General features: G+C 30.4%; 4 protein-coding genes across 5 annotated transcripts; 3 read left to right on the top strand and 1 right to left on the bottom strand.

Annotated features, from left to right (window-relative positions):
• Positions 1–1,946: 1,946 nt before the first annotated feature.
• Positions 1,947–7,299, bottom strand: LOC114187891 (myosin-binding protein 1). 2 transcript variants are annotated; one of them, XM_028076289.2, is made up of 4 exons: positions 7,090–7,299; positions 5,478–6,698; positions 3,460–4,965; positions 1,947–2,457 (listed from the first exon to the last, which is right to left on the bottom strand). In XM_028076289.2, the coding sequence occupies exons 2-3, from the start codon at positions 6,580–6,582 to the stop codon at positions 3,473–3,475; spliced, it is 2,598 nt and encodes an 865-aa protein (XP_027932090.2). In that variant the 5' UTR covers positions 6,583–6,698; positions 7,090–7,299; the 3' UTR covers positions 1,947–2,457; positions 3,460–3,472. The 2 variants fall into 2 exon arrangements, with proteins under 2 accessions (XP_027932090.2, XP_027932091.2); XM_028076290.2 differs by lacking the exon at positions 7,090–7,299 and adding an exon at positions 6,955–7,079.
• Positions 7,300–13,254: 5,955 nt separating this feature from the next.
• LOC114186735 (putative aldo-keto reductase 1) lies at positions 13,255–15,682 on the top strand. Its single transcript, XM_028074724.2, has 7 exons — positions 13,255–13,477; positions 13,617–13,784; positions 13,873–14,076; positions 14,195–14,367; positions 14,493–14,589; positions 14,843–14,999; positions 15,240–15,682. The coding sequence occupies exons 1-7, from the start codon at positions 13,418–13,420 to the stop codon at positions 15,431–15,433; spliced, it is 1,053 nt and encodes a 350-aa protein (XP_027930525.1). The 5' UTR covers positions 13,255–13,417; the 3' UTR covers positions 15,434–15,682.
• Positions 15,683–17,605: 1,923 nt separating this feature from the next.
• Positions 17,606–20,463, top strand: LOC114188833 (putative aldo-keto reductase 1). Its single transcript, XM_028077488.2, is given in 9 exon segments — positions 17,606–17,739; positions 18,657–18,718; positions 18,720–18,819; positions 18,943–19,063; positions 19,066–19,127; positions 19,215–19,387; positions 19,533–19,629; positions 19,833–19,986; positions 20,073–20,463. Coding segments are annotated over 9 exon segments (1,011 nt in total). The 5' UTR covers positions 17,606–17,685; the 3' UTR covers positions 20,261–20,463.
• Positions 20,464–23,007: 2,544 nt separating this feature from the next.
• LOC114186680 (uncharacterized) lies at positions 23,008–26,575 on the top strand. Its single transcript, XM_028074657.2, has 2 exons — positions 23,008–23,279; positions 24,037–26,575. Exon 2 carries the CDS (start codon positions 24,084–24,086, stop codon positions 26,364–26,366), a length of 2,283 nt encoding a protein of 760 aa, XP_027930458.1. The 5' UTR covers positions 23,008–23,279; positions 24,037–24,083; the 3' UTR covers positions 26,367–26,575.
• Positions 26,576–26,897: the final 322 nt, after the last annotated feature.

Below are 26,897 nucleotides of genomic sequence, written 5' to 3'. Positions count from 1 at the left end.
AAAAAATACCGTGAATATTCAAGATGATATGTGTGAATCTTGACGTATTTATTAATTACAGATAAGATGGGCAAAGGTACATATAACGTGTTACTTATTTCAATATTAAGAACAAAAATAATGATAACTTAAAAAGAGTCATATTTATGGAAAGATTAAAAAAATTATATATAATTATTGAAAATACATGCACTACTTCTGTTTACTTTTCTTTCTTAGTAACAAATAATAAAATTAATAATAATATTTTATTCTTATAATTATAAAATTAAATATAAATATTTTTTATAGTTTAATTATAAAGAGTTTTCTTGTTAATTTTTTAATTAAAAATTTGTTAAGTTTGAAAAAAAATGTCAAATTGAGAAAGAAAACTGTTTATTTTTTAAAAAACAGTTACTTGAAGGGTAAAATTGATAAAATAATGATTTTAAGTTAAAAAACTTTTTTTTAAAGGATAAAACTAGATGCCAAAATATTATCTTCATCAACAAGTTGAAGAACAATATAAGAAAACTATAATGGGTATGATACATACCTAGCTTATCATGAGACTTAATTATGTCATTAATCTCGACAATTCAAGGTATTGTCCGTATCAAAGCGTGGAACTTCATCACAATTTTGTGACTGCTTTGAAGCGTAGAACTTTATCAGGCTTTTATTCTTAAAAATATCTTAGAGGGTGAAAGGATGAAGAATTATTTAAATTGCATTAGACCTCAACTTTTAAACAATGTGAGACTAATGAGCGTAATACTTCCACATGATACATTGGTTACTCTAATATTCTTCTTTACTCACTAGTAGGTTATTTTCTTTTCTTAATAAAACACTAGCAATTTTTGTCTCTATCTCCTACAAATTTGATGCAAAGAAATTACATTAATTTAAATTACGTAATTATTATTTTTAATTACATAATGAGCTAAAACAATGACATATCTTGACTAATAATTTTGAAAAGTCAAAATAAAAACACTCAAAATTTATATATCTAATTATTTGTACTAATACAATAAAAATGAATACATAATATAGTATAGCTGTAACTACAACAAAAAATCACACATATCTAAATAATTGTTTCACATGTAACAATAATCGATATAGATACAAATAGTATAGAAAGTTTTTGCTTTTTATATTGGTTCCAGAGCCAATATAAAAAGTTTCCTTTTTATAGCGGTTAAGGTCACACCCAGTATAATAATAACTTGAGACTATTCTTTCTTCTCCTCACCTATGAACACAATATCCTTAGACGCACTAGAATAAAACTAAGAACTCAAAAACAATTATTCATTGATCGAACACATAAGAGTGACTATTAAATAAATATTTCAATATCAAGTGAGTTGAGAGTTACATTTTTTTATTAAATAAATATTTCACTCTCAAGTGAATTGAGAGTTACATTTTTTTTCCAAGGATATAAGAGAACAAACAATTACATTTTTTTTTAATTAAGTTAGGGTAACCCAAGTGATCATTTGACAATATTTTCTATATTAGACAAAATGTAGTGATAATATTGTCTATAGTAGACAAAGTTTTGTATAGGTTGTTAAATGTATGTTACATTTTATATAACCTAATACTTGATACAAAGTTTTAGAAAAATGTAAAAAAAAATGAAATTTTGGCCTAATTAATTTCAAGGATGTGTATTTCATTTCTTCCTCCACCCATAGCCATAATGAAAATGATCAAATTATTTTGATTAAAAATGTTTTTGGTCATATAATTGTAAAAATTAGAATTAATTTTTATTTAAAATTTTGGTTATTTTAATTTTTAAATTTTAAAAATATATAATTTTATCATTTTAAATCAAATTTTATTAAATTTATTTAACGTTTAAAACGTTTTGCATAATAACATTACATATTTCCAATGTTATTTACTTTATTATAATTTTTAATCAAATAATTTGGTCATGGAAATACAAGAAGAAACCATTGGGTGGAAAAATCAATTTCCCACACCGGATCAAACACAGAAATTTATTAACAAAGCCTCACGCATGCATCTAATTGGGCCGATATTTGTACAAACACCGGAGCAAATAGAGCCCATATACAAAGTTCTCACATATGTTAATTCACTGTGTACTCAAACTACACAATCCAATACGACAAGATTACACCAATTAAACAAACAAAAGCAGTCACTCATTTACAAGGAACAAATGGCAAAGGAAAATTTTGTTGTAACAAGACAGTAAAACCTTGTCAACTCATTGCAGCAGCAAAAACGTTCAGTGAAACCCCGAATAAAAGGCAGGGGGAGAAAAGGGAAAAAAGAAACTCAATATTATTCCAAATCCTATTTTCTTATATCCTGGATGAAAGCAAGCTATGTTACTGTACAGTTGCAACCAGCCTTCGTAACCTGGTTCACTAGTGTACAATGTCACTTCCTCCTGGTTGCCGATCAAATCATTGGTGTATGAATCTGTAAAATATGTAGTATACAAAAGGTGAACATTCTGAATACAGTATACTAAATAAAGTGGTAACATCTGATGCACAGGATTGCTTAATCTGATGCATAGGATTGCTAAAAGCGATATTCATAAAGCATGTCCGATGTATGAAACATAATCTTAAAACGGTTCCAAGATTTTGGTTCTTTATTCTGTATCGTGAATACCCATTTGGCATAGCATCTGTCAACATGATATGTTCCTAAAACTCAGACTGCTACAGAAGTGGAGTGAAGATTAAACTTCGCATAAGACGGCCTCAATCATTGATGACTTGAGTTTTGGTCTTTAAGTCATACTTATACTCTATCCATATATGTGACTGTATGATTAAACCATAAACAATTACAAAAACCTGCCAACTAAAGTGACAAACTATTCCTTCAACAAGACTTCACTTTCTCTAAATCTGGGCTACATAATAATTAATGTTCAACACTTTCAGCATTAAATTCATACTTTCATCTCAATCTTTTTCATTCTTGAACAGAACAGCAGCGACATTTCCGGATCCAACCACCAACTTGACTTTATTTGCTTTATTATCCAACGTAATGTCGTCTTTGACATCAATCCCACTTCCCCACCATTTTACTGTCAGCTATTTATTATTTCTTAATTTAAATAAACATTTAGTAATTTTATAAATACGACAACATAAAAACTCTCCCAATTAACACCCAATTAGAAAGTAATCTTTTTTATTTGATACCTATTTAAGTCAACGAAATTCACTCGTTTGAAGCTTCAGTCACTAAAGATATATCACTTGGTCAAACATTTTTCTCCATACTTAGTATACTAAACGTGGGCACGGACATAATTATCGTGGACAAATTTCATTTTCTAAATTAGTCCGAAGTCGGAACAAAAAAATAACAGATAAAGTAAAATAGATCAATATAATTTTAAAAAAGAAGACAGAAAGATGCTTTGATTTTTTGCCTAATGTTTCAGCAATAATTACTGACCTTATATACAGCATCAAGCAACAGGTTGATCTAATTCTCTTATTCCAATCTGACGTAATTGTTGTAGGTGATCAGCTATTTCCCGCAATAATTTAAGTCCTTCATCTCCATTGCTCGACAAGTTGATACTATGCTTAAGGAAACTCAAATCTGACTCAAGAACTTGCAACCTTCCAATAAAGTCCGAAGCCAAACTATGAGTAGAAGATAAATCATTATTCCCACAGAGTACAAGAGGGCTATGTCCATTGTACCCAAGTTCATCACTTTTCTTGCAAACTAGAGGTTCCTTGGATGAGGAATCATCACCCATGTCATCTGAATTTAGTTTAAGTGAAGCAACAGATTCGTCCATTAGAATATTATTATCCAACTTCTCTAAGTTTTCCAGGGATTCTTTTTCATCATTTTCTGAATTTATCCAATTGTCCCGAGATTGATGAATATTCAAGAATAAGTAAACTTGCTTCTCCAATTTCTCCAAACGTTGGGAAATATATAACCTTTCATCTTGAAACTCCAATGGTGAATTTTTTTCAGATTGAATATTCTGTTTCTCCAGCAATATGGGTAGAACTTCAACTTTGTCAGATATATCAGTACTTTCTGACTTTCCATGGATAATTTCATCCTTTTCAATGCAATGATCCAATCCAATCTCTTTCACCTTCATTTCAGAGTTTATCTGCACCATGTTTTCCGGCACTACTTCATCAGGGAACTTCTTCCTATAAAACTCAAGCTTAGCTTCAAACTCTTCGATCTCTTTCTCTTTCTCAACCAAAAGGTCATTAGCTTTCTGCAAAGCTTCTGTTTCATACTCTGACTCCTCATCCATCATTCTTAAGTACTGCAAGGCTTCCATGTGTAACGTTGCCTTTTCTTCCTGCAGCCTAGTTATCATGGCTAAGGCTTGATTTGCAGCAACTGCAGAAGCATTTCTTTCTTCTTCCAGCTCTTTATACAGAGCATTCATAAGTTTCCTATCATGATCAACTTGTCTTTTTAGCCTGTCAACTGCACTTTCACCTTCAATTTCACTGACAATGCTTCCATCCAGAGACAACCCAGATTCATTTCGCTCAAGTGAAATCATCCTTTGAAGTATCTGCATTCCAGCAGAGTTAGAAACATCAGCATTCTTTACTTCATCACTGTTCATAGACAATCTTGGACTGATGATGTCATTAACAGATAGATCGGTCCCTCGAGTAAATGAAAATTGTGACAGCAATATCTTCAGATCTTCGCTAATTCTTGTAGAATCCTTTCCAAGCCAATGTTCTACAAGCATGCCAGGTCTTCCTCTGTTACCGACTGCTAGCTTATAGGCATCACCAAGATCTAGTAAATTGGGATTTTGCTGACCAATATCATTAGAAAAGGTGGCTGATTCTAAACCTGCTTCAGATGTTGTTGGCTTATCAACTGACTCAATTATTTCCTCATAGCCCGTGGTTATCCTTTGCTTAGATTTTAAATTCACTTCATCAGTTGTCAAATCATCTATAGCAAATGGTCAAAAGGTTTTTTGTCAGTTACTCATGGAACTTGCGAACTTCAAATAGTAAAAATCAGGAGCCCTATTAGGTTTCATGAAATGTTTCCTGTTTTCATAAATATTTCCTAAAATATCATCTTGGTTTGACTTGTTTCCTGCTTTTAAATATTTGTATAGGAAAAAGTGACAACAATAAAATCTTGTTTTCACTGTTTTCCATACAAGTCTTTGACACAAGAAGCAAAGTAAAAATATGAAGACATTTTTGTAATGGTTACTTAAAATAGACAATGAATGCAGAAAATGATTCCTCAAATCAAATAGGCCTATATTTTTCAGCTATGAAAAAGGTATGACTTTTTTACTCATTTATAAAGATGATTTGACTGTTAAGAACTAGCTTATCGTTTCTTTTCATCAACTTTCCGTAATGACTACAGTGCACTCCTCCATCCTTCAGCTCCAAGTGTTACATTACAGGGAATGTATAAAAAAGCAACTGCAGAAAATAACTTACAGTTCTCCTTTGCGTGTTCAACAGCAAATCCTGTTTTATTTGATAATGCAGGAACTTCATTACAGGGAATAGGCTCAACTGCGGAAGGACTGACATCATTTCTCTCAACCTGCTGCAGAGAATCAAATTCGGCCAGACCATTCCTACTCTCCAGTATAGCTGCTGTAGATTTACTGTCATGAGTATCTTTATTTTCCAATTGCATTCCTTGCTCAAATAATGATGGTTGAAGTCCAGAAGAGGAAGTCCCAAGTTTCTCTGAAGCCAAATTCTCATTTAAATCAAGGATGAGAGCCTCCATATGTTCACATGGAACTTCTATATCTTTCTTGGGGTCATATGTACCCCTAACTGATATACTTGTACCATCATCATCAGACAAGGAAAGTTCCTGTTCAGACTCGGTATCAGAAGTAACCTTTAGTTCAGTGTAACCGACATGAGACAAAGGATCTGCCCGTTTATTTCTAAGGCGAGCACCTCTGCTAGATACAAATGATTTTGCTCTCCTTTTCTTGTGAAAATTGTTTCCAACAACATTTGATTCATCAAACTCAGCACCGCCAGACCCAATTGATTTGGAAATCACCGACCTTCGACCATAACTTTTTAAAGTCCACTGCTCATTACAACAAGAACAGAATTTTACACTCTCATTTCCACCAAGTAATGGATCCTCATCAAATCCGGACTCGGATCCCTTCCCTAATTTACCCACCAATAACCGGTAGGTTTCAGCATTAGATTTGTTGACGGTAGCGAAAGAAAAAAGGCAACTTTCACACATTCCTTGAACATTCACAAGCTTATCATGTGCACGACAAAGAACTACAGAAGAAATCTCCGTCTTATGACCACTGCAAATCAAGTTCCAATAATATCCCTTTCTCTCCTTGCCTAACACGTGATCAAGCCTAGAGCAGAACAAACACGGTGTTTGCAATTTGCAGTAACCAGCAAACTTTGTAATCACATAAGAAAAAGCAGCATCAATAAACAGTAAAAAGATCAGCAACCATTCAAGAAAAGCCGATGCCAAGGCCATGGTAACACTCCGGGAGAGCTTGCGGCACTCGGAAGACGAGATTCCGGCGGAAGCCATCATCCACCCTACTCAAGCGGCTCCAAAATTAGAAATCGATTTTTGCTTGGAAGTTCAACAGATCAAACTTTGACCTTCTTCCCGATATGATATAAATAATTGAAGACAAAAGGTCCGAACTGAATACATTCAGGAAGGAAATAAAATCAAAATCAGAATACTCATCCAATAATCTCAAATTGAATAAACTGGCAAGCATAAACACGTTGCTTAAAACAAGATCAAACAATGAAAACGGAAGGAAGAAGTTGGAACAACTATTAATTCATTTTTATTGAGATACTAAACTTGAATCAATGAATCGACATGTACTACAAAACTTTCAACTAAAACTAAAAAGAAAGAAATAAACTGAAACGTAAATCTTATTAATACCAATATCAGCATCAACAGGAATCTAAGCAGATGAAACGTAATCGAAATTTTCGAAGTATAAGATAGTGAATTAAAGAGCAGGTACTGAAAACAATAATAGACATAAACTGAGATGAAGAAAATGAAGTGAAATACCTTAACGAAGATTATATTATAGTATATGATATGCAGAGAATTTTTGAGAGAGAGAAAAGAGAGTGAAATGAGATTAAGAGAATATTAGAAATTAAGAATGTGAGACACCGATTCAAACAAAGTAAACCAACTAACACAAAGGTTGAACTTTCCAACGGAAATCCACGCAATTTTCACCCCTTTTTTTTTGCGCAGAAAAGAAAAGAAAAAGAAAATAAGAAGCCGACAAGGACAAAAAGGTCAACCGAGTCGTGAGTTTATAGCAAAGTAATTTGTAAACACCGAAAATACCCCTTCACAGAAAAAGATGAAATGAAAAAGAAAAAAAAAACTAACAAATCGACCATATTAATATATATTAAATATTTATTTAAAATTGTTTTAAAATCACAATTTTAGAAAAAAATAAAATTCAAAACATGTGATCTACTTTAATATTCAAGTGTTGGTAGCATTAGACTAAGTCTAGTAAAAAAATATAGAAATCTCTATTCAATCCAATTTAAGATTTTTTATTAGGCCATACAATGATTTATTCAAATCCAACCAAAAGATATGTATACTCCCATTATCAAATTTTCTACGTGTTCTATAATCATATTTCAAAATTGAGAAAACATTTAAGATATTTTTTCAATCTTTTTTTAAATATAAATTACTTAGATTTTAAGATTTTTTATAAAAATATTAGATCCAACTTCTTTTCCCTGAAAAGCCATAAGAAATTGAACAATAATAAATTTTAAAGGGAAAAGTGAGTAATCTTTGGTGTGGAAACATTTGATTGAAAATAAATGTTATGCTCACCACTCTCCGTCATGTATTTGTCTTCTTCAACTTTCCAACCGACCATTAGTTGTGCTTCTTTATAAAAGTTTGTCACATTACAATTAATATTATTGTACTCTGTCTATCAATTTTGAATCATTGCATTTATACTTCGAAATTATAAGTTTAAAATAATTCTGAAAAAATGTGAATCAGTTTGTTTAAACCAAAAATTAATATTTGATTGTAACTATAAAAAAAATTCTTTTAATTAAAATTGATTACTAGTTTGTTTGATAATACCGTTATAAAGGTGATTCTTATAAAATTATATGTTTGTTAAGAAAATAAATTTTTTAATTAAAAAATATTTATTACATCTGTACTTATTTCAATTATTATAAGCAAATTTTAGAGGAAAAAATTAACATGTTTAACTTTACCTCAATCAATCTTGATTAACTACTAACAAAATATTAAAACATGGTTAGATGTTTAAAGATGTTAAAACACATAGTCAATTTGCCTCAACTTAAGGTGAGCCTGACTTGACTCGGTTGGAGGTGTGCTCAACTCAATTGACTCGAGAGTGAACTCGATTCATTTGAGTTAAAGATGAATCTGACTCAATTGAGCTTGAGATTGATCCAAATTGACTCGAGTAAAGATATGTTTAACTCAATAAAGCTGATACAGATTCAACTCTACTTGACCTAATATGGAGTCAACCCTTGTGGTCTGATTCGACTTTGTCCCATTTGAGCTCGATTTAATTCAAAATTATGTGAACTCCATTAACTTTGGTTTGATCTGGACCCAACTCAAATGACCTACTTTTGAATCCGATCTAGTTTTGTGTATCTTCATTGGATATCAATATCAACCTACAAATACTAACTTATGAGATGATTTTCTGTCATGAAACTTTTGTAATTATTTTGACACTATAATTTTTTTTATATGAACATTTTAACATAAACCTATATAGCTATATGAACCCAATCAAATTTTATAAAGTATGCTAATGATCAATTAAAATATTGAAAAATATTACATTAATTAAGCAATAAAAAAATTATCATGCAAGATCTTCTTGTTGATTTCTATAATTAACTTAAACATTTCTAAATTTTAATAAATTCTAAATCTACCATGCAAACTAGATGCATTGTTTTGTTGAACACATACACAAACTTGGAGTATTAAAGGAGAGGCTGCACAACAATGGTTTCTTCTTTGGTGACAATAGTGTTTATATACATGAAGTTTAACTGGTGGTTTTAAATAGATACACCAATTTTACTATGCTAATTAATATGAAGTATATGTCATGATTAAAATACATAATATACTATAAAAGCATATTTAGAAAAAATAATAAAGCAAATATACTACCTATCAATATTAATATCTTGAAGTATACTATAAATAATAATAAAAATACTATACATAATATAATGCTTACAATAAAAATATGTTATAATGGTGTCCAAATAATAAAATAAAATACAATAATTTTCTATCGATGACTTATTTAAAATAAGAATAAAATTGAAAAATATACTATATAAAAGGGTAAAAATAATATAATCATACCTTACGAGTGAATAAAAACTGTAGCTTTATATAAAAAAGAACTTTAATAAATATATAATATACAAAATAAAAAAAAAATTAGAAACACTGCAAACTACTTAAAAGAAAGAGTTTCTTAAACAATATTAAATAAGATCAAATTAGCTTATAAACAGATGAAAATAAATTAGAAACTAATTGGTGTCTGCAATGAGTGACGGCCAAATCCTATACGTTGAATTTTTGCTTATTAGCACGAAAACATCTAATCTATATTTGTCATGTTTTTGTTTCTTTTTAAGTGTTACTTTTTTTTTTTTTTACAAGATTGTGTTTTTATTTAACATTAATTATTTTTTCATCAATTTAATCCATTTAAATTGTATTTTTTGCACCAATAATTGTTTGAGAATTATTAAGCGTGTCTAAAAACATTTGATAAAAAATTATAAAAGAAATTGAAAAAATATTGATTTTATATATCTCGATATTTATAGTTTATAATTGTTTTTTACATTTTTTTCTCCTAAACGCCACATCCCTACCTTTCAATGATTTTTTGTTTGTCTTTTCCTCCATTTTTTTTACTTATAAAGCGCAAAACTTGATTTTTTTTATTATACTCACACAAAATTAATACAAAACTGTTTTTTTAAAAATGGTATAACTCTTTTAGTTGCCTCTCGAATGCATACTATTTTTCAAGCTATTTTTGATATTAGCAATTAGTTTGTAAATCCTATATAATGGAACGTGAGTAAAAAAGAATAAAAAACTTCAAAAAATAGTTTATAAAAAATTTTATATATTTTTTTATTTCTTAAATTACAAAATTAAATTTTATTTTATATTAAATTTTAATATAATTTAATCTTTAAACTTTAAAAATAAATAAATATAATACATTTTTCATAATCCAACCGCATCGTTTTTGCATTTCAAATGAAAGTTTAGAATAACGCTGGAGTTAATTTACACCGTTTCAAATATCTTAGCTCAAAAATAACATAAAACATGCCTTTTAATACATAATATTATTGACTTAAGATTACTATATTTATTTATTTTAAAAGATTAAGTATAGAGATGGCAAATAAACCCGTGTCCGTGGGTATCACCCGAACCCGTCCCCGTTTTGACGGGGAATCCCCGCTTTGACTAGGTATGGGTATGGGTATGGGTAATACCCGAAATTTTCAACTGGGGATGGGAATGGGGATGGGGATATATATATACCCGCCCAAATACCCGTCCCCGCTTAAATTACTAAACTATTTATAATTTATTAAATAATCTAAAAAATATATATAAATAAATAATATATTTACACATAAAATATAATATAATATAATATAATATAATATAATATAATATAGTATATATACATATAAATAAAATATACTTTTATATATATATATATATATATATATATATATATATTTACACATATACATGTAATATAATATAATATAATATAATATAATATAATATAATATAATATAATATAATATAATATACATATAATATATATACATAATAATATAATATAATATATATAATATATACGTATAAAACAAATTAATCATTTAACTAGTGAGATCTTTTATAAACAAATTTATAACATTACAAATTTATAAAAATTTAAAAGAAATATATATATATATATATATATATATATATATATATATATATATATATATATATATAAGCATAAAATATCTACGCATATACATATAATATATATATATAATAATATAATATATATTATTATATTTATATTATTATATAATATAATATAATATATACTTAAAATAAATATATATCTATAAAAATATATATATATATATATATATATATATATATATATATATATATATATATATATATAAACATAAGATATCCACACATATAATACATATACATAGTAATAATAATATAATATATAATATAATATAATATATATAAATAATTATATATATATATATAAACATAAGATATCCACACATATAATATATATATACATAGTAATATAATATATAATATAATATAATATAATATAATATATATATATATATATATATATATATATATATATATATATATATATATATATATATATATATATATATATAACATATTTCTCATTCTCTTTGTTTTTTGTTATATAACATATTGGCAATTGCTTCAGTTTTAGATCCAAGGTACAAGATGGACATGTTAGAATATTATTTTTATAAATTGTATGGTAATGATTTTGATCTGAAACTTAGTAGGATTCGTCAAATGTGCTATGATTTGGTTTTGGAATATCAATCAAAAAAGAATGAAACTTCTTCTTATAGAGCTACATCATTGGAGTTGGGAAAGGATGTTGATAATGATGCGAATGAATTTTTAGAGTTTATGGCAAAAAAGAAAAAATCTAGAACTACAGTTATGAAAACAGAGTTGGATTATTACTTGGAAGAAGATAATTTGCCGGTTACACAAGAATTTGATATCCTATCATGGTGGAAAACAAATGGGTTAAAGTTTCCAACCCTTCAAGCAATTGCAAGGGATGTTTTAGCTATTCCAATAACAACTGTAGCTTCTGAATCTGCTTTTAGTACTGGTGGTCAGATATTAACTTCTCACCGTAGTCGACTTCATCATATTACTATAGAGGCTTTGATGTGTACAAGAAGTTGGATATGGAACTCAAACCATCTAGGTAAGTTACTCAAATTTATTAATATTTTTTGTTAGTATTTTTTGTGAATTCTCATCTAATATTCTACATTTGGTGTTTGTAGGTGTTAAAAAATTAAAAGGAAAAGATGTTCTCATGAGTGAAAATGAATCTGATGAAGAAGGTACATTATATTCTAGTAATTAAAATTTTCAATTTCAATTATTATATCATATCTAATTTTTCATTTTTTTTTCTATGTGTAGGTGGATCGAATGCAAATGAAACCACTGATCATTTGTAAAATTAATAAATATTTTGGTTATTATAAAATTTTAGTAATGTGTAATTTTTTAGCTTTTATATAATTATTTGAATTTTATTTAGTTGTTATTTGATACTTTAATTTGAGATTTATACTATTATAATATTTTTCTTAATATTTGACATCATGAAAATCAAAAAGAGTATGTTATTTTAATATTGAATATTTTGATAGTATCATGATTCCGTTGGTGTGATTTTTAAATTTTTTTTATAAAAAATATTTAATTGATATATGGAACAATAAAAAAATGGGTATGGGTATGGATATAAGAAAATACCCGTTACCCGGTGGGGATGGGGATTGGTCAAAAGTTGTATACCCGTTGGGTTTGGGGATGGGGATGGGGATGAATTTTTATTATGGGGATGGGGATGGGATCATGAAGTATCAAAATAGAACAAACTTCAAGACAAAAACAATTTTGAATTTTACTTTTTAATTTAAAGAATAGAAATATTTTAACCCTTATAATTATATTATTTCACTTATTTAATATTACTCTTTATTTAATATTACTTATTTAAAAAAATATTTATTTTTTTTTATAACTATTTTACTTCTTAACCCTCAAATGTTTGTCTGTCAAACAATTTTTTCCCTTAACATAACCCCAGTTCGTACATCTCACCATACATTATTATTTTTTTTTGTAGACAAACTTATCAACGGTTAAGATCTCATCCGGTGTTGAATATCAAATTAAAAAAAACAGCCAAGTAGAGCAGACAAATCAAAAGATAAGCAATGTTGTCGTGTTGGTGTGGAATTCTGTTTTTTCCACCCTAAGCGACATCATCAAAGTATAGACTCTAACTATGTGGTGTCAAAAATATTTCCAACCACTCTGATAATACCTGCCAATAAAAAACTATAACATACAGTTGCACCTTCGATAATGGCAATAAAAGAAAAATTACCACCAACGATATATTAACAGTATAAATAGGTGTGTTTGTAGTTATCCAGCAAGATCAGAGACGAAGAAAATGGCAGAAGAGAAGAGTGTGGAGATTCCTAGAGTCAAACTAGGAACTCAAGGTCTCGAGGTAGTATCATATTCATATATATCATATTATAATTATAATTACTCTGTGATCAAGTCACACATAAGGAAAAACTATAACTAATTGTTGAACAACATCAACGATTTTTTCCAATACTGAATCTTCTGTTATCTGTCAAAAGGTATCAAAGTTAGGGTTGGGATGTATGAACATCAGTGGAGCCTATACTGATCCTGTTTCTGATGATGAAGGCATATCTCTTATTAACTATGCATTCGCTCACGGAATCACTTTCTTTGACACTGCTGATATATATGGGGCCAACGCTAACGAAGTTTTGATCGGAAAAGTAACCATTTTTCTCTCACCCTTTTTCTTACACTTCAATTTAGTAAGATCACTCTCCGAGTGTTTCATTGTTTGATTGTATTGATCAGGCTTTGAAGCAGTTACCCAGAGAAAAAGTTCAGCTAGCGACAAAATTTGGCATTGCAGGAAGGAGTTTTCCTAATGTACAAGTCAAAGGTACACCAGAGTACGTGCGATCGGCTTGTGAAGCTAGCTTGAAACGTCTTGATGTTGAGTACATCGATCTCTATTATCAGCACAGAGTCGACCAAACAGTACCTATAGAAGAAACAGTTCAGATTCCTTCTTCTGTTACACCTTTTTTATGTCTTAAAACTTGTTATATACCTCGCACTACATGTTTTGTCTCATCTCAAAAGACAAAAGTTACATAGGTTTGTTTGTTTGTAGGTAGGTGAGCTTAAAAAGCTGGTGGAAGAGGGAAAAGTGAGGTATATAGGGTTATCTGAAGCTAGTCCTGATACTATAAGAAGAGCACATGCTGTTCATCCCATCACAGCTTTGCAAATAGAGTGGTCCCTTTGGACCCGTGATATTGAGGAAGAGATAGTTCCTCTCTGTAGGTTAGTTCAAGTTCTTCTCCAAGATCATTGGAATGGAATGTATAATTCATATCTGTTTCTTAACTAAAAATTTTGATCCTCTATTTAAAAAAAGTTGGTCTGCTATGTTCATATTTCTGATACAGGGAACTTGGCATTGGAATTGTACCATACAGCCCTCTGGGGCGAGGCTTTTTTGGTGGAAAAGGAGTTCTGGAAAACATGCCTGTAAATAGCGCCCTGGTACAATATTTTATCATATTGCAGATCTTTTTTATGTGAAAAGTAGAAGATAGTAATAATGAATCCTTCAACTTGAACCTATAGTATGTGTTATTCAAATTGAAAATACTTGCGTGAATGAAGAAAAGTGATGATGGATGGTACCATTACCATACATGTTTCTTTACCTCATCAAAGCTAGTGAAAAGGTTGGACTGCATAATGAAAAGAAAAAAAATGCAGAGTTCTGATGGCTAGTAATTTCATTTGGCAGACTACATATCATCCTCGGTTCAAATCAGAGAACATGGGAAAGAACAAGTTAATATACGACAGAATAGAAAACCTTGCTAAGAAACACCACTGCACTCCTCCACAGTTGGCCTTAGCTTGGGTACTCCACCAAGGCAACGATGTTGTCCCAATTCCTGGTGAGTGACAAAACATGTTTACCTTTTCAAAATGACAAAACATCTTAAACACCAACTACTCCAAATTAGTATCTCAGTGTATAAGGATTCAGGATTCTGGTTTTGTTTCATTCAATCTGAACAACCTATTATGATAACATATTTCCGTAACCAAGGACAGTTTATCTGTTTAACTGTTCCCATAAGCTATATCAGTTAGTTACTCACCATGAATGTACAACTTTGACTTAACTTTTACAGGAACAACCAAGATTAAGAACCTTGATCAGAACATCGGTGCATTATCACTGAAATTGACAGAAAGTGACTTGAGAGAAATTTCTGAGGCTGTTCCCATAGATGATGTAGCAGGGTCTCGATACTTCTTTGAATATGATAAAGATTCTTGGAAATTTGCAGACACACCTCCAATAAATCAGAGGATCTCAACTTAAAAGCACTCTAAATCCTTTTCAGTTTTGCAATTCAGATGAGATGCAAAAACTAGTACTATTATAAGCTTCAAATGCATTATGCAGATGTAGTATAGTATATAAGGATATGATATGTTGTGAGTTTTATTTTTTTGTGCCAGCAATATGCATAAAAATAGCCTAACTCAACTATGGCACTTTGATGGTTGGGTGATTAAAGGTTTTATCTTGAGCTGATGATGAATAAAACAAAAGTTCTGATTGTTATTATATAGATACAGTTAAATGTGAGGATTTAACTCATGTTTTAGGGAACCAAATGTCTTAAGATGGTTTCTTATTTGATATAATCAAATTATAGTATCATCTTATTTAATATAATAAAATTATATTTTTAACCATGTGTATCTAAAAGTTAACTTCAGCTGGAAACTGTGTTGGAGTTGTGTTCTATACTGAAATAAAGTATTTACATTGTTAATTATTTCTGTAATAAAATAAATAAATAAGGTGTTATATTTAAGCAAAGGTTAAATATGTTTTTTATTCCTTCACTTTCAGTTAATTTTGAAAATAATCCATTTTGAGATTTTAGACCAATCTAGTCCTTCATCTTTCGAGATACGTGAATTTAGACCTTTTACTCCAATTTTGTGATGTTTATTTGATATTGGTACGCATTTCAAGATTGTATTTGATTTGTTTATAATGTTTAATACATTTGTGCTTTAATGTTAAGTCAAATATTATTATGAAATGCGCTTGAAATGTCAAATAAACTTAAAAAATTTATATTTAAAAAATGAAAAAAATCATAGGCTGACACGTAACATGTCGTTAACGATGTTAATATTTTTTGTTAAATAAACCTGATTGAAACACTATTTCAAAAATTAAGGACAAAATTGAAATTTTTTAAAAAACAATTACCAAACTAAAATTTTCAAACGAATTCGACTAATTAAGTTTTTTTTTTAATTGTGTGAGTTATCATCTGGGCACCTGCAACTCCTTGTAAAATAATTAAGAAACGAGTTGGAAATCTCAGTTGGTCAATTCTATTTCTAATAGGTTTGTCCAGTACTGTACTGCAACATATGTGAACTTATTATTGTATAGTATTGCTTTTGTATGGAATACGATTAAATATTTTTATTTATTATTTTATTAGTATAATATTTTATTTAATAATTAATTTTAACATTTTTTATAATTTATTTTTTAATTTCTATAGGTTGTAAATCTGCAACTGTATAGTACTTACTAGGATTATTAACATGGAAGTATTAAAAAAAAAAAATTAACCTCATCAGCCAATAATTTTAGGTTTTCTTTTTCCTGTGGTTTCGTAATTTAGATTTGTACTTCCAACCGTCCATTTTTGGTTGGGATTATGTTACTGTTCATCAAACACATCAATAAAAAAAAAAAATCTTTTTTGAAAAAAAAATATTTATATTTTTATCAAAGAAGGATAAGCGAGATCCACAAGTTTAGGATCAAAGGAAAAACTAGACATAAGTTATATTAGGTTTAATTACTTTTATTTTCCTTAAAAAATATTTAGTTTCTCATTCAAACTTTTTTAATTTTAATTTAATCTCGAGATTTTAAATTTCGATATAATTTAATTTTTTTGTTAAATTTTTTAAAATAGATCAATATTTTGTTATCAAAATTAATATGATTTATTTTATTATTATATTTAATATAATTTTAGTATCAATTTTGTTAAAAAAATATTAATTCGTTTAAAAAACTATAATTAAAATAACTAAAATTACATTTATTTTTGAAAATTTAAACTAAAATAAAACTAAAAAAGTATTAAAATACTAATTTAATATTTTTAAACGACAATAAAAATCGAATAAAATAATTGAACTCTTATATTATCATTTGAAAAGATAGGTAAGCCAATATGAATACGTCAAGTGAAAGGACTTTAACACGATGTTTACATCTTATTATCCAGTATTATTTTAATAATTTGTTTATATTATGTAATTATAAATTTACTTTTTATAATATATTTTTTCTTAAAACAATCAAATCAAAAGTCATAATTTTTTCCCAAAAAGAAAACGTGATGAATGTGACGCACTGAATGACGAAGTGGATAAACGCTTTTCGATTGCTATAAAACAAATTAGAAGATGCACATCATAAGATAAAATTGTTGTTAAATATCATTATCTCATCTTATTGGTAAAGGCCGAGAATAGAATAAAACACTGTGAGTGAGTCATTTCTGAATCACCGACCAAACCAGAATGGAGCAAGTTCAACACATTCAAAGAGTTGAACTTGGGATTCAAGGTTTTGAGGTACTTACAATCTCTAATATACTTCTCTTATAATATTCGTTATGATTAGGGATTTCAAATTGTTTAGAGGTTAATTTTAAGTATATAAGGAGAATAAATCTTACTTTACAAAGTTTCTTAAGGTTTAACAGGACTAAACTCATTTTTTAAAACTGATATTAAGATTTAAGTATTGTATGAGCAAGTGATTTTGAAATTTGGATTTAGACTGAGGCCATGTTCTGATGTGATGAAAGACTGTAGAAGCAGAATAAAAAGTTGAATAAGAGATAAAAGAGATGTTTTTTTTTTTTTTTGCAGAAAAACAACGATAGAAAAACGAATGTTAACGGGATTAGTAGATAAATGAATCCTCTTCTTTCCGAAAAGATTTGAGAGATAAATGTGGCAAATTACCACAGTGTCCTTATGAAGAAAATCATTTTTAATGAAAAAAATGGTTGTATCTGATTTCATTTTTGCATTTACCATTTTGTGTATCCGGTTACATGGTTCAATATTCATGTTATTTTATATCCGATTACAAATGGTTCAGTATCCGGATACATGTTATTTTGTATCCGTTTACAAACTACACACCACATTTATAATATTTTTATTTATTATAATAATATACGAAAAACTAATTACAATTTATCTAAATATCATTTAATTATACTTTTTTAACACCAAGGACAAATAAGTCATTACACATTTTATCTATTAAATTAAATTTCTTTTACTCATATCAGTCAAATCTTTCACAAATTTTCACACAAATCACTCTTAAATCCACTCTACTATGATTCCCAAATTCATAAAAAAACAACAATATAAATATCACCTTCTAACCGACCAAATTCAATCCTCTCCCTCTCTCTCAATTCATCACCCTATAAGAACACACCCTTAATCTAATTTTTAATTTTCTATTATAGGTTTCAAAATTAGGATTGGGATGCATGGGCCTGAGTGGATCGTACAATGAGCCTCTCCCAGAATGGCATTTCTATTATCAAGTATGCGTTCAGTAAGGGAATTACCTTTTTTGATACAGCTGATATTTATGGAGCTAATGCCAATGAAGTTTTGGTTGGAAAGGTACAAATACTTTATTGTATGTATGTTTTCCTTCTATTTGCAGATGAACTTGATGCTTATGTTAGAATGGATTGAAGTATATATGTAAGTGCAGATGTTGTGTTTGTAATTTTGTTGGAGCAGGCTCTGAAGCAGCTACCCAGAGAAAAGATCCAGATAGCCACGAAATTTGGTATTCTGAAAACAGAGTCTGGTGTTGAGATCAAGGGTTCGCCTGAATATGTGCGATCATGCTGTGAAGCTAGTTTGAATACATCGATCTCTATTATCAGCACAGAGTGGACCAATCTACACCTATAGAGGAAACAGTTAATGATTTCTTCCTTTCAGAAATGTATCTATTGATTTTGCTGATATACAACACACTGTGCTATTAAATAGTTGTTATATTTTAGGTGGGTGAACTTAAGAAACTGGTGGAAGAGGGTAAAGTGAAGTATATTGGGTTATCTGAAGCGAGTCCAGATACTATAAGGAGAGCACATGCAGTTCATCCCATCACAGCTGTGCAACTGGAGTGGTCTCTGTGGACTCGTGACGTTGAGGAAGAGATAATCCCACTCTGCAGGTTACTTCCATTTTCTTTTTAACTTCATGGCAATGCGTTGGATCTTGATCTGAGTGAGTGAAAAAAATAGAAAAAGAAAATAGGTGAGTTATGGAGAATGTGCTGGTTGTATTTTTGTGTTAATCTAATGCTTGTATTGGTACAGGGAACTTAATATTGGAATTGTGCCATATAGTCCTCTGGGTCGTGGCTTTTTTGCGGGAAAAGGAGTTCTGGAAAATGTGCCTGCAATTAGCAACCTGGTATATGTCATTTTAGCATTTGCAGTTTCATGTGTGTTTCTGCTGTATACCGTAGAAATGGAATTGTGAAGATGTGATGATGAATGATCAACTCTCATTATGTGTGCCATGTTGTCATCATTGCAAATACATGTTGTTGAATTTAATTTTAGAAAAAGAAAGATATTATATTGTTTTCTGATGCCTATTATTTAACTTATCAGAAAACACATCCACGTTTCCAAGCAGAGAACCTGGAAAAGAACAAGAACATATATGAACGAATTGAAAGCCTTGCAAAGAAGCATGAGGCCACTCCTGCTCAGTTGGCATTAGCATGGGTTCTCCATCAAGGAGAGAGTGTTGTTCCTATCCCTGGTGAGTGACAACTAAGATTGTTTCAGTGTATATGTTGTGGCTACGTGTATGATTGTGTCTTCATCAGTTTCTTGGCACCTTTACAGGAACAACTAAGATTAAAAATCTGGATCAAAACCTAGGAGCTTTAGCAGTGAAACTGTCAGAAGAGGACCTGAGAGAAATTTCTGCGGCGGTTCCCATTGATGATGTAGCAGGTGCTAGATACCTAACTGGAGTGGATCACTATTCCTATAAATTTGCTAATACACCTCCAAAAGATTCAAAAGTCTGAACCTGAACCACTCAACTACACCTTCAGTAAGAGAATCCACATAACCAAGTCACATGAATTGAGGGTGATATCATGAAGCTATTAAAATATCAGTAATGTAGCCTATGCCTTTATATTTGGTTGGTCAAAGTTTTGATTTACACTGCAATACTTCTAGTTATACAATAAATAAATAATAATAGGTGGGTATTTAATGTTTGTCATATGATGGGATTCTTTTTGTCAGTATATATATATATATATATATATATATATATATATATATGTAAAAGAAAAATTTAGGTTTTAAGAAAATTCTTTTATTATTATGGGCTCTCTTGATTTGTTTATTCAATTTCCAACCACTATTTGAAAATTAATTTTTAAATGATAATGTTAGATTGAAAGCTTCTTTCATATTACAAAGTTTGAGAGTAATTCAAATTTATTTGATACTTTATTCCTATAAATCAAATTATCATAATATATATATTTTTAAAATATATTAAAATAAAGATTATTAAAGTGTTATTTTTTTTAAATGTGATACAAACTCCTCTCAGATACATTTAAGATTCACCAACTATGGCAATGTTGCGTAATCGAAACAGAAAAAATGAAAGATCAAAATGAAGCTATGAAAAATAAATATTAATTGTGTGATTATATTGTATCTGATCAAGAATAAAATAGACTAGATATTTGAGTATTTAAACAAATTAAATGATTTTGTAAACAGTCGCATAACATTAAATTGCATACATCGGTTCATTCTTATATAGAACGACATATATATATATATATATATATATATATATATATATATAATTATCAAGTTACACTATATCGATAGCCTTACACTTTCAACCATTGATTTTACTATATTTGAACAGTGTTAATATGTTCAATTTAGTTATTTATGTGACAAAATGCATCTTCAATCATAACGTGACCATGATAAAATGACTCAGTTCTCCAATTCTGAATCACTTATGTAATAGTTAATTTTTTCGGAATTGGATGAACACATGCAATTTTTAAGTCAAACCAATTTGAGTTTTTAATAAATGATAGTTTATGCATACCCACTATTTTTTAAGACTGTTTATGGTTTGTTTGAATTGGATTTACAAGAAATTTAATTCAAATCAACCAAATTTTATCTGTTTGGACCTGCTCATTTTTTTCTACAACTTATATTATTAACAATGAGTTGACTTAAATCAATTTGTGGTGGTATTTTTGTTGTTGTTCTTGGAAAATTTAAGCGTTTTGAACTACTAAATAATTTGAAAATGAAATTTAGATTATATGAATGGTGTGAACAATAATTATTTAAATAGTAATATGATATGGTTGAGGTATAGTGTAAGTATTGCATATTGAAATCATAACCAAAATGACATATCTGTAATGTAATTAAAACTTAAATTATGTCAATAAAAGTATTAAGTTGTGAGAAATTGATAAAATTTTCACACAATACTTCATAAATGTATTCAAAAAATAATTATGATTAATCACATATGTCCCAAAGACTTGGTTAACAAATCCAGTGTTAAATTTAAATGATTTTCTTCAATCCTTGTTTTGTCAAAGTCATAAGTTTTATTTATTGTGGCATTTATAGTGATAAAATTTGAAATTATGAACCTCTTATAAGATTTGAGGTTGTGAATATTTGATTAAGCCAGGTTTGTCATTGTAACATTTGGTAACATAAAATTAAATATATTGTTTATTAACTTATATTGTGTGTTATATTTATATTAATTCATATAATTATATCATGAAACATAAATAAATGTTAGTGTAGGTTGGAAGAAAACATAAAATTAATTTAAGTGCTGCATTTATGTCATTTTTTCTATTGGAAGTTTAACTTGCTAGATTTTAAAAACACGCTCATTATATATTTTTTTAAAATATCTATTTGAATATTTTTTAAACTTATATTTTATACATATAACTTATGTTTATACTTTATATTTTTTTAACTTATATAATAGCAACATATTTAAAAACCAATAATTTTCCTTTGTTTTTAACATTTCTTTAATATTTTACGAGTTTATAATTTTTGTCTAATATGAATTAATTATTATTATATTTGATTAGATTAATTAAATTTAAAAGTCGTATTTATTTGCTTGAATTGGTAGAGGAGTAAGTAATATCTGTCCATATCAATCAGTAGTTCTTACTCTTGACAATTCTAAAATTTTCATGATTTAAGAAATACTTAAACCAATTTCTAGATCACACTCTTATACACATTTTTTTATTACTTATACTCAATTATGTTTTTTGTTTTATAATGACTCCAAGTCAATGCTGTTTTTCAAAATAAATTAATGATTAAAAACATTTTTTTAAGACAATAAATAGCATTATGAGGTTAATAAATTTTGCCTACTTTATAAATGTATAAACATATTTCAAGTCAAGAATTAAGAGATAGAACTACATTTCCTAGTTTTTGGATGTAAAATTAAAAGATATGTTAAAAGTATTTAATAAGGTGTTAGACATTATTACATGAGTTTTCTTTAATGGAATAATAATGATTTTAAAAGTTTGTTATAACAAGTGAAGAGTTTTGGTGTAGTTATAAGGTTTTGGTCTTTGGTATTTAATATATAGTTAAATAACGGCATAAAAATTATAATAGAAAAAATAAATTGTAAAGTTTAGCATAAAGATGTGAAGGGGAAGTGAATAATGTTACATATTTGTTTGAAGCATAATCTGAAAACAGGGGCAAAAGAGTAATTAAGAGGAAAGGAAAAGAAAAGAGAAGAGAGTGGTTTCGTTTGACCTAAATACCCTCTGTTGGTGCTTGGTTGAAGGTATGGATTTCCCATGAGGACCCTCTAATTCCCAATCTTCCTCTCTTCTCCTTACCCTTCTTCTCCTAATTCCGATTTTCTCCACTTCCCCGCCATTTTTTCAAATTCCCGTTTCTTCTTCCTTTTCGATCAACCCCTTTCCGTTCCCAACTAGGGTTCCGCTTTTTTTCTTCCAAGCTTCAATCTTTCAGGTAATTTCACTCTCACTCTCTTCCTCATCAACATATTTATCGCCTTCAATTCTCGGGGGGTCTTGCTTTGTAATTTCGACTTTCTAATTTTTGTTTAATTATCGCATTCAGTTCTGTTTGGGATTTTATGTTTCCTTTTAAAGTTTACCTTTTTTGTTAAAATCTTCACTGGGGGGGCCTTGTTGAAGTTTTTTTATGGGTTACGTGTAGCTTCACTGGAGTCACTACTCTTAACTTGAGCTAATTGCAACTTTGGCTTCAATTTATTTGGATTGCAAAATTGATGCTTTCTCTCTCGTTTTTAAAAGGGGTGGTTTTGATTGTGTACCCTCTGATTTCAATTTATTTTGGGACGGTTTATAGATTAATAGAAGTTATAGTGGTGTGTTTGCGGTTATTGACAGTGTACTGTACAATCGTGGACTTGTATTCTGTAATCCCTGTAGTGTAATTGTACTCAACACTTCACACTGTATTATGCAATTTGGGATTTGTAACTTGTGGTAGCTGGTTATTAAGTGCTGCGAGAGCGTTGCTATGTTTCTTAATGCATCACATCTTTGTAGCCGACTTTAGTCTTGTATGAATTTCATACTGTTGCTGGATTTGGTGATGTTTGTGTATCTTCACTCCCTTGCCTCCTTTGAACTGTTTATTTGCTGCAGTTTTCAGCGTACCTAGTTGTATATAACCATCTAACTTAACATTTGTATGATTTTATCTGACTTATCTGTTGTTATCTGTGGTTTTTTTGCAGCTGGCGTTCTTTCCGCAAATTCTCATTGTCGTTATATATAGTGATTAATGTCTTCAATGACTAATCATGATTTGATAATTGGCCAGAGTCATAATTTGGCACTTGGCCATAACCAGCAACTGGTGCTGAACCACAATCATAGTTTGGGCCTCAGTGGGAATCATGATTTGGACTTGGGACAAACTGATGATCAGCATTTGGGTCTGGGACAAACTCACGACCATGAACTGGGCTTAGGAATTGCCAATGACCATGACTTGGGCTTGGGACTGAACCATGATGATGAAGATGATGTTCACAGGTATGGGCATGAGGATGAGCTATCCATTGATCAAAAACCAGAGCATGGTGGCCATGAGATGCCCATTCCCACACAAAATCATGAGTTGACCATAACAGAGAACAATGAGTTGTCTGTTTCAGAAAATCAGGAATTTGATGAGAACATGGCGATGACTATGGTCCACAACCCAGAAATGAGCATTGAATCTGCTGAAGAAATGGGTGTTCACGATTCCGAGCTTATGGTTGCCACATCCCCTGTAATTCAGGCTCGTACAATGGCCATAAGTCCTAATTATGAATTGTCAGTGGGACAAGAATTCCCTGATGTTAAGAGTTGCCGAAGGGCATTAAGGGATACAGCAATCGCTCTGCATTTTGAGATGCAGACTATAAAATCTGACAAGACTCGCTTCACTGCTAAATGTCGAAGTGAAGGATGTCCCTGGCGCATTCACGCAGCAAAACTCCCTGGTGTTCCAACTTTTACTATTAGGACAATCCATGAGAATCATACATGTGGAGGAATTTCACACCTTGGCCATCAACAAGCCTCTGTTCAATGGGTTGCTACTTCTGTGGAGCAAAGGCTGAGGGAGAACCCTAATTGCAAGCCAAAGGAGATATTGGAAGAGATTCATAGGGTTCATGGCATCACACTGTCATACAAGCAAGCTTGGAGAGGCAAGGAGCGTATCATGGCTGCAATGCGTGGATCTTTTGAAGAGGGATACCGCTTGCTTCCACAATACTGTGAACAGGTGAAACGCACAAATCCAGGCAGTATTGCATCTGTTTATGGAAATCCAACTGATAATTGCTTCCAACGCCTATTCATATCCTTTCAAGCGTCAATATATGGTTTTTTAAATGCTTGTCGACCACTTTTGGAGCTTGATAGAACATATTTAAAGAGCAAGTATCTTGGTACATTACTTCTAGCCACCGGATTTGATGGTGATGGAGCTCTCTTTCCTCTGGCCTTCGGTGTTGTTGATGAGGAGAGTGATGATAATTGGATGTGGTTTCTGTCAGAACTTCATAACCTGATGGAGACAAACACTGAAAACATGCCTAGGCTTACAATTTTGTCCGACAGGCAGAAGGGAATTGTAGATGGTGTGGAAGCAAATTTTCCCACTGCCTTCCATGGATTTTGTATGCGTCACTTGAGTGACAGCTTTCGCAAGGAGTTTAACAACACAATACTCGTTGATCTTCTATGGGAAGCAGCTCAAGTTCTCACCATACTTGAATTTGAAGCAAAAGTTTTAGAGATTGAAGAAATATCACAAGATGCTGCGTACTGGATTCGAAGAATTCCACCTCATTTGTGGGCCACTGCATACTTTGAGGGGCAAAGCTTCTTTCATTTTTCAGCAAACATAGTTGAATCTTTAAACACATGGATATTAGAGGCATCTGGGCTTCCAATAATTCAAATGATGGAATGCATAAGAAGACAGCTAATGACTTGGTTCAACGAGCGGCGTGAGACCAGCATGCAGTGGACATCAATACTTGTACCTTCAGCTGAGAGAGTTGTCACAGAAGCTCTTGATCGTGCGAGGACACACCAGGTACTTCGTGCCACTGATGCTGAATTTGAGGTTATATCACATGAAGGAACAAACACTGTTGATATTAGGACCCGTTGTTGTCAATGTCGTGGGTGGCAGCTCTATGGTTTGCCTTGTGCACATGCTGTAGCTGCTCTTCTCTCTATCAGGCAGAATGTGCAGAGATTCACAGAAAGCTGTTTTACTGTTGCAAACTACAGAAAGACATACTCACAGACCATACACCCAATTCCTGATAAATCTCTGTGGAAGGAGTTTTCTGAGGCTGAGGGGGTTGTCACTGTTTCTGATGTTGATCAACTTCAACTTCAACTTACTATTAACCCTCCTAAGTCACTCCGGCCACCGGGGAGACCCAGAAAGAAACGGGTTCGGGCAGAAGACCGTGGCCGCGTAAAACGGGTTGTGCATTGTAGTCGTTGCAATCAAACGGGTCACTTTAGAACCACCTGTGCAGCTCCCATCTGAGTCTCCTCCTACACCTTAGTTTTTCATTATTTATTATTTAGGTTTTTTAGCTTAGACCCTCCTCCAAATTTTCTTTTTTTTATTTCCTTTACATTAATGTGAATCAATATGTTTCAGCTGTTGTGTATCTATAGTCAATTAATTTGCATTGTTTCAGCATGCATACAATACTTCAATTCATCCCTGTTTAAACCTAAAGTTGTTAACTTGACTCGAAGATTGTATAGAAAACGAGGGTATTGGAGCCTCCTAGTTTGCTTGCTTCACCCAAACTTCATAGTCCGTAAATTTTCTGTTCCATTATAAAGAAGGGAAAGAATTAGGTACCAATGACTTAATTTTAGGTTATTAATTGATTGTGTTCGGTTTTTTCTGGTAGTTAGGGAAAACGTGGAAACGAAGAAGTTGATTTATAATTTTTCACGTCAAATCTAAAAAACGACGCAAACGTTATTTTCATCTGCTTTAGTGGGACGCTAATCTTCTCAAGACAGCAAGACACAACGAAACCCCATCACTCCGCAAAGAATA

The sequence above is a fragment of the Vigna unguiculata genome, chromosome 6 (genome assembly GCF_037176805.1).
Source record: "Vigna unguiculata cultivar grain cowpea cultivar isolate G323 ecotype 2 chromosome 6, ASM3717680v1, whole genome shotgun sequence".
In the NCBI taxonomy this organism is placed as follows: Eukaryota; Viridiplantae; Streptophyta; class Magnoliopsida; order Fabales; family Fabaceae; genus Vigna; species Vigna unguiculata.
This window is presented reverse-complemented; position numbering and strand designations above follow the sequence as displayed.

Excerpts from the sequence above, each read along its gene's own strand:
- LOC114187891 (XM_028076289.2), bottom strand. The coding sequence starts at position 6,582 with ATGATGGCTTCCGCCGGAATCTCGTCTTCCGAGTGCCGCAAGCTCTCC. Across the intron at positions 4,966-5,477 it reads TGAACACGCAAAGGAGAACT|ATGATTTGACAACTGATGAA; the intron begins GTAAGTTATTTT and ends CATTTGCTATAG.
- LOC114186735 (XM_028074724.2), top strand. The coding sequence starts at position 13,418 with ATGGCAGAAGAGAAGAGTGTGGAGATTCCTAGAGTCAAACTAGGAACT. Across the intron at positions 13,785-13,872 it reads ACGAAGTTTTGATCGGAAAA|GCTTTGAAGCAGTTACCCAG; the intron begins GTAACCATTTTT and ends TGTATTGATCAG. Across the intron at positions 14,590-14,842 it reads TGCCTGTAAATAGCGCCCTG|ACTACATATCATCCTCGGTT; the intron begins GTACAATATTTT and ends TTCATTTGGCAG.
- LOC114186680 (XM_028074657.2), top strand. The coding sequence starts at position 24,084 with ATGTCTTCAATGACTAATCATGATTTGATAATTGGCCAGAGTCATAAT.